At 43.0% G+C, this 8727-nt stretch overlaps 1 protein-coding gene across 1 annotated transcript in view; it reads right to left on the bottom strand.

The window, feature by feature from the left end:
• Positions 1-7758, bottom strand: part of LOC122556562 (PDZ and LIM domain protein 4-like) — a 126130-nt gene extending 118372 nt beyond the window's left edge. The window contains exon 1 of the mRNA XM_043703376.1: positions 7518-7758. Within this exon, the coding sequence (XP_043559311.1) occupies positions 7518-7610 (93 nt within the window). The 5' untranslated portion in view covers positions 7611-7758. The remainder of the gene's footprint in view (positions 1-7517) is intronic.
• Between the last annotated feature and the right edge of the window lie 969 nt (positions 7759-8727).

Below are 8727 nucleotides of genomic sequence, written 5' to 3'. Positions count from 1 at the left end.
CACATACGTTCGAGACACCACCCATGCCCTCCACCTCCTCCAAGACTTCCGTTTCCCCGGCCCCCAACGCCTCATCTTCACCATGGATATCCAATCCCTCTACACCTCCATCCGCCATGACCAGGGCCTCCAAGCCCTCCGTTTCTTCCTCTCCTAACGTCCCCAACAGTATCCTTCCACCGACACTCTCATTCGTTTGGCCGAACTGGTCCTCACCCTTAACAATTTCTCCTTTGAATCCTCCCACTTCCTCCAGATCAAAGGGGTAGCCATGGGCACACGTATGGGCCCCAGCTATGCCTGTCTCTTTGTTGGCTACGTAGAACAGTTGATCTGCCGTAATTACACCGGCACCACTCCCCACCTCTTCCTCCGCTACATTGATGACTGCATTGGCGCCACCTCGTGCTCCCGCGAGGATGTTGAGCAATTCATCAACTTCACCAGCACATTCCGCCCTGACCTTTAAATTTACCTGGACCATCTCTGACACCTCCCTCCCCTTCCTGGACCTCTCCATCTCCATTAATGACGACAGACTTGACACTGACATGTTTTACAAACCCACCGACTCCCACAGCTACCTGGATTACACCTCTTCCCACCCTATCTCTTGCAAAAATGCCATCCCGTATTCCCAATTCCTCCGCCTCCGCCGTATCTGCTCCCAGGAGGACCAGTTCCACCATAGAACACACCAGATGGCCTCCTTCTTTAGAGACCGCAATTTTCCTTCCCACGTGGTTAAAGATGCCCACCAACGCATCTTGTCCACATCCCGCACCTCCACCCTCAGACCCCACTGCTCCAACCGTAACAAGGACGGAAAGCCCCTGGTGCTCACCTTCCACCCTACAAACCTCTGCATAAACCAAATCATCCGCCGACATTTCTGCCACCTCCAAAAAGACACCACCACCAGGGATATATTTCCCTCCCCACCCCTTTCCGCCTTCCGCAAAGACCGTTCCCTCCGTGACTACCTGGTCAGGTCCACACCCCCCTATGAACCACCCTCCCATCCTGGCATTTTCCCCTGCCACCGCAGGAACTGTAAAACCTGTGCCCACACCTCCTCCCTCACCTCTATCCAAGGCCCTAAAGGAGCCTTCCACATCCAAAGTTTTACCTGCCACATTTATTGTATCCGTTGCTACCGATGTGGTCTCCTCTACATTGGGGAGACTGGGCACCTCCTAGCAGAGCACTTTAGGGAACATCTCAGAGACACCCGCACCAATCAACCAAACCGTCCTCTGGCCCAACATTTCAACTCCCCCCCTCCCACTCTGCTGAGGACCTCTGGCCCAACATTTCAACTCCCCCCCTCCCACTCTGCTGAGGACGTGGAGGTCATGGGCCTCCTTCACCGCCGCTCCCTCACCACCAGATGCCTGGAGGAAGAACGCCTCATCTTCCGCCTCGGAACACTTCAACCCCAGGGTATCAATGTGGACTTCCACAGCTTCCTCATTTCCCCTTCCCCATGAAGGGCTTTTGCCCGAAACGTCGATTTTGCTGCTCGTCGGATGCTGCCTGAATTGCTGTGCTCTTCCAGCACCACTGATCCAGAATCTGGTTTCCAGCATCTGCAGTCATTGTTTTTAACCTAACAGAGATTATAGTTGAGTGTGTGTGTTACTGGAAACACACAGCAAGTCAGGCAGCATCCAAGGAGCAGGGAAAAAAAAAAAAATCAACGTTTGAGCTGGAGCTGATTGTCCTGATGACCATCAGTCCTGAAGGGCTCTGGCCCGAAATGTTGATTTTCCTGCTCCTTGGATGCTGCCTGACTTGCTGTGCTTTTCCAGCAACACACACACAACTCTGATATCCAGCATCTGCAGACCTCACTGTCTAAGATTATACTTATTTGACAAAACAAAATTTACTTTTGTAACTTACAGCTGGGTATGAGAAGCATCAAAAATTAAGTGCTCGAACTTCACAGAGGAGGAAATCCCCCTGATGCGGTCTAAAATACTCCCGACTGACCCTGAGAAGTAAACCCCTGCAGCCTAGTGATAGCCTGGCCCTAAAGTTGCAAGGTTACAGAGATACAAGCTGCATAAAAGTTGGACATTAAAATTTGTAAATAACATAACCGGTTCAAATTGACAGTCACTACATCTATACAATATAAGCTAAACATTTTTCTCTCCATCGCAAGATATCAAAAGGACTAACTTCAGCCTCTGCTCCAAGTTATCACCATTATGTACACACAGTTTCTATTTTTTTTTAGCCAGGATGATCTAGGTCCTAAGCAGCTCACATCATGGACAAAATTAGTTTGAAATATGATCAAATTTTACTTTCTGAAAGGAAGCAGTATGCAGTGATCCTTAATATTTGCATTTGGAGCCAAACAGCATTAAGCAACATCAGCAATATGCACACAGAATTTGATAACTTGAAGCATCTTGTAAGTTTACTTTGGAGAAAGTGAGGACTGCAGATGTTGGAGACCAGAGTTGAAAAAAATGTGGTGCTAGAAAAGCGCAGCAGGTCAGTCAGCATCCGAGGAGCAGGAAAAGAAAAATGCGACATTTCGGGCATAAGCCCTTCTTCAGGAATCCTGAAGAAGGGCTTATGCCCGAAATGTCGATTTTCCTGCTCCTCGGATGCTGAGTGACCTGCTGCGCTTTTCCAGCACAACACTTTTCAACTCTGTAAGTTTATTTTCCCTCGATGTTGTTCTCAAGCTAACCTTCATTGCAACGTGCCTCACAAAAACTGTGTACCCATATTTCCCATTCCCCCAGCCAAATGAATCAGGTTAAAGTAAACTTCACAACCTCAGCATGCCACTTGGAGGACCTCACATCCACATCAAAGGCTGTCGAGTCACTCCTCCTAATCATTCAGTGTCTGCTCTAGTCTAGACAATCGGCTATCAAAAATCAAATGTTCCAAATTTTTGTCATCTTCAGATTCAGCTACTCCAACATTCTAAGAGCAAATCTTACATCGTCCAGATTGCATGCAGCAGAGATCTGGTCAATGCAGCAATAACTTTTTCCCTCAGCAAGCACAACATTATCTTGACGCTCACCAACGTACATGGGAGTAATGCGTCAAAACATCTAAATTGATCATTTTTATTCTACATTTATCTCTAGTGTCAAGCTCTACAGCCATTCAAGAGCTCTGCTTCTCTAACCGTGATCTCAAATGCAACATTCAGCATTCAACCACCTAGGCCTGAAGCCTGTAATTCTATTCAGATACCTCTCTTTTTAAAAAAAAAAGTACATCCTACGGCCAGATGGGTAGAAATCAAGAATAATAAATGGGAAATTACTTTGATGGGGTTATACTAAAAGCCTCCCAATAGGAAATAGAGGAACAGAAATGCAGCAGATCACGGAAAGATGCAAGAACAACATGGTTGTTGTAGTGGATGGGTTTAGCCTACCTTATATTGACTGGGACTCCCTTAATGCCAGGGGCTTTGGTGGGGCAGATTTGTTAGGTGCATTTGGGAACGTTTCTTGAAACAATACGTAGACAGTCCAACTAGGGAAGAGACTGTAACATGCCTTGCATTGGGAATGAGCCGAGTTAGGTGATCAAAGTTTCAGTGTGGGAGGAGTGATCATAATTCTGTAAGTTTGAAGATAGTTATGGATAAGAATCAGGTTGGTCCTCAGGTTAAAAATAAAAAAAAAGTGTTAAATTGTGGGAAGGATTATTACAACATTAGGCAGTAACTGGAGAAATTAGGATGGGGATGGCAGTTTATGAGTAAGGCTGACATATGGGAGTCTTTTAAAGGCCTGTTGATCAGAGTTTTGGACCAGCATGTTTCTCTGAGGATGAAAGATAAGGATGGCAAGATTTGGGTACCTTAGATGATAAGAGGGATTGAAACTTCAGTTGAAGCATATTTAAGGTTTAGGAAACAGAAATCCATCTAGGCCTTTGAGAAATATAAACAAAGCAGAGAGGAACATAAACAAGGAATTCGGAAGGCTAAGAGGGGCTTTGGCAAATAGAAGTAAAGAAGAATCACAAGGCATTTTATACACATCAGGAACAAGATGGTAACTAGGGAAAGAGTAGGTTCACTGAAGGATAAAAGAAGGGAATTTATGTGGAGATAGTGGAAGTGGGTGGGGTCTTTAATTAGTATGTTGCATCAATATTCAACAATGATGATAAGAAGATTAGGGAGGGAGTATGTTGATATTCTATGGCATGTCAAAATTAAGGGAGGTGTTGTTTGGAAATTATTAAGAAAATCCCCAGGGACGATTTGATCTATTCCAGGATCTGGAGGGAGGCAAGGAAGAGGATGTCTGGAGCCTTGACTGGCGAGGTTCCAGAAGATTGGACAATTACTTTCCCTGGATGTTGTTCTCCAGCTAACCTTCATTGCAGTGCGCCTCACAAAACTCTGTATCCATATTTCCCCCAGCCAAATGCATCAGGTTAAAGTTCACTTCACAACCTCAGTATGCTATTTGAGGACCTCACAAAAAGGGCAACACGGATAATTCAGGAAGTTATATGCCGGTGAGCAGAAAATCAAATAGTAGGAAGATTCTTAGGGTCAGAATTTATTTGCGTTTGGAAAAGTTTGGAGCTCATACAAATAGTCAGCATGTATTTGTGCTGAGAAGGTCTTGTCTCAAACTTAACTGAGTTTTTTGGAACAAGTGATGAAGATGATTGAGGAGGATAGGGCAGTCGGCATGGAGTTTACTAAAGTATTTGACTAGGTCCCTCATGGTAGGCTGGTTAAGAGGATTGAGTCACATGGGATCCATGGCGAGTTGATAAGTTGGATATAAAATTGGCTTGGATGTAGAAGACATGGGATGGAAGGTGTTTTTCAGACTGGAAGTCTGCGACCAAAGGTCCCCAAGGAATAGTGCTGAGATCTCTGTTTAATTAAAAAATGTTTACGGTCAAATTTGTAACTTTCCAGATGACATGAGAATTGGTGGTGGTGTAGCTTGTGAGACAGGTTATCAAAGAATATGGCAGAGTATAGAGCAGTTGGGCACAGAAACGACAGATGGAGTTTAATCCAGACAAATGAGATGATACATTTTGGAAGGTCAAATGCAAGAGGAAATGGCAAGAGCCTTAGCAGCATTGATAAACAGCAAGATCTTGGGGTGCAAGTCCATACCTCCCTGAAAGTGGCAACACAAGCAGATAAGATGGTAAAGGTGGCACACAGCATGCTTGCCTGCATTGGTTGAGGCATGGAGTATAAAAGTTGGCAAGTCATATTGCAGCCATGTAAAACTTTAGTTAGTGTGCAGCTCTGCTTGCCACACTGAAGGAAGGACATGGAAGTTTTGGAGAGGGTTTAGAAGAGGTTTAACTATGAATGTTGCCTAGATTGGAGCGTATTAGCTTAAGGACAGGTTGGACTAAGTCGGTTTGTTTTCGCTAGAGCAGAGGTTGAGGCAACAAAATTGTGCGAGATAGGAATAGGTTGGAAGTGTCAAACACTAGCAGGTACAGGTTGAAAGGTGAGAGGAGGCAAGTTTAAAGGAAAGTTCCTTTTTACTTGGAGGGTGATAGGTGCCTGGAATGCACTTCTAGGAGAGGTGATAGAAGTAGATACAATAGCAATGTTTTAAAGTGACATTTAAACAAACACACGAACAGGCAGATAGAGGGGTATAGACAGCATGCAGGCAGACGGGATTAGTTTTGAATAGCATCATGGTCAGCACAGATATGGTAGATCGAAAGGCCTATTCCCCTGTGCTGTACTGTTCTATGAGGTGGACTGATGAAGGGCTTTTGCCTGAAACATTGATTCTCCTGCTCATCGGATGCTGCTGACCTGCTATGCTTCCTCAGCACCATGCTCTCAATTGTACTGTTTTATGTCAAAGGTTTCAGCGAGCCTACATTTTACCAGAATCTTTTGCTTTGCCTTTGGATATTTTCCTACATTGAAGATGAATGCAAAAGGGAAATTCTGGTGGCCAATAATGTTTTTTTAAGCCTACTGTTGCCAAGTTGGTAATAAATAAATAAATAAAGTATAAAAGGCACGCAGTTTTTTTCAGTTAAAAAGTTGGATAAACAATATCATTATTCCAAAGACAGAAATTAAAAACCTGACAGTAATTTATAAATACTATTACTAGCTAGTCCAGTCAGCATCCATTTTTTAAGAAAAACAAAAAACTTCCTTTGTGCCATTTCATTAGTTGCAAGCATTAAAACTTCATGTACAGCAGACTGAAAATTGTCAAAAATCAATCATGTATTCTAGCTACTAGACTGTATAGTGGTTTCAGTGTAAACTTGAGCACTATTGCAACCACATGTTATGTAGATCATTGTATTACATGGAACCTTTTAAAACTTAGTTCTATGATTAGTTTTGTCCAATTGTACAAAGTTACAAGTACCATAAAAACAGCATTCTTCCTCATCAGTTGCAAAACTTAAAACTTGGTATTTCAATTTAATTGCATAAATGGCCTTTGGTGTCAATTTAGTACTATACAGTGTAACTCAACTTTGGACCAATTTAAATATAAACATCAAAAAAAAAATTTAACCAGAACCAGCAGTCACAAGGTTTCTTCTGAGTACTTATTTCATGAGCTAGATATAACAAAATTCTAAAATTTTAAAGTTTTATCTTTCAATATATACAGGAAATCTCAACTGGCAAACTGCCTTCAGCTAAGCTGGAACCAAATGAAAATACACTATTAAAAACTCAACCCATCCATAAATTTCAATGAACTGATTTTAACATGCAATATAAATGTTTTATAAATCACTAGTGATGCTGAGCTATAACTTCACCAGCAAATTAGTTTATCTATAAATTTTTCCAAACAAAATGTTTCTTTCATCCAAGTACTGCATTCACAATTACGTACATTCAGAAACAATACTGTTCCTAATCAATCAGTTTTCCATTATTCAAGTCGTTACCCCGCTCCTGGCACAAGGTTGCCTTTATTAGCAACTAACAGTTGGGAGACTGAACTTTCCTCGTATGTTACATTTACGAGTTAAACTATTCAAGAACCCCCTGGGGTCTCATTGTAGCACAATCGCAGAAAATGATGTCAGTACAGTATTTTGAAATAAGAAAGATTCAAGTACATCAAAGTTCACTTGAGGTGAAGCAACCGAAAACTGGTTGTGTTTTCAAGATAATCATTGGTATAAATAGTACCAATAAAAGGAACTCTGAAAAGTAGACAAGCGGTGAGTTTCCTCTGGGTAACACCATGACCAAAAGGACGTGATTTCAGAAGGACAACAGTTGTGGGGAGTAATGTTTTTCCTCTTCACTCAAATAAATATGCACTTTTTAAAAGAAAGAATTGGTAACCTGTATCATAAACAATTTAAGCAACTTTAACACGTAATCATTCTGCAGGTTTCTTTCACATATTGCAAAGTCATCTGTAGAAGCACGAAGTGAAAACGATACAAGTTAGCACTCTATAGCCCCCTGTGAAACGAAAGAGACAGAAAAAGTTCAAATATGTTTATTTTGAAGAGACTTTGTTGCTTACCCGTGAGATAGTTAGGGGCTGACTGTAGTCCTTGCCTCCTACTAATCTGAAGCCCCAAGGTGACGGTCCGTAGAGGGTCACAGGATGTGGCATTTTAATCTGCAAATGTTGCTCCAGCAGAGACTTGAAGCAAACTCCCTGACTACCAGTGAGAGTGAAAGCTGCAGCAATCTCACACTCTCTCTCTCTCTCTGCCCTGCCTTTAAATTCGGTGCTTCCACATTACATCACCCCGTCCAGCCCGCACCACTCAGAACAAAGACCCATAGACGGTCACGTGGCCCTGACTGACAGCTCGGCCGTCCCGTTGCCAGGCCGACCAGCCCTGGGGACCATCACTTGCACGCAGGTGTGAGCACCCGCAAAACACCCTGGGAATTGTAGTTCTTCTACCCAGAGCATCTGTCTGCCTCCCAGAGGCTGCAAACACCACCCACATAACCCTGTTACAATCCTCTTACATAACAATTCCTGTTACAATCCTCTTGCAAAACCTGCTTACAATCCCTTTTACAATCCTCTTTCATAACTCTCTTACAATCCTTGTCACAATCCTCTTACTTAACCATTTTACAATCCCTGTTACAATCCTTTTACATAACTGCCTTACAATCCCTGTTACAATGCTCTTACAAAACCCTATTACAATCCTTTTGCATAACCCACTTACAATCCCTGTTACGTAACCCTTTTACGTAACCCTTTTATAACCCCTGTTACAAATTCTTACATAATCCTTTTATAATCCCCGTTACAATCCTTTTACATAACCCTCTTCCAATCCCTGTTACCACTCAAACAACTGCCTCACAACTTTCCTCGCAGAGCTGCAGGCACCATCTACATGATCCTTTTACAATCCTGTGGCTACTCAAACTGCCTCACACCCTTGCTCCCAGAGCTGCAGACATCACCCACATAACCCACTTCCAACCACCAATCCCTGCTGCTGCTCAAACAATGCCTCACAACTTCCCTCCCTTTGCATCAGCAGAGTAAGTGGAGGACTTGTTGTGCCCATTGTCAGAAGCGTGCAAAGCCAGAGAACATAATTATGAATAAAAACCTGAAAGAACTGCAGATTCTGTAAATCAGAAACAAAAACAGAAATTGCTGGTAAAGATCAACAGGACTGGCAGCATCTGTGAATTGAAATCAGAGTCAATGTTTTAGGTCTGGTGACTCTGCCTAACTGAGATAGGGTCACTGG

The sequence above is a fragment of the Chiloscyllium plagiosum genome, chromosome 14, assembly GCF_004010195.1.
Source record: "Chiloscyllium plagiosum isolate BGI_BamShark_2017 chromosome 14, ASM401019v2, whole genome shotgun sequence".
NCBI classification, from domain to species: Eukaryota; Metazoa; Chordata; class Chondrichthyes; order Orectolobiformes; family Hemiscylliidae; genus Chiloscyllium; species Chiloscyllium plagiosum.
This window is presented reverse-complemented; position numbering and strand designations above follow the sequence as displayed.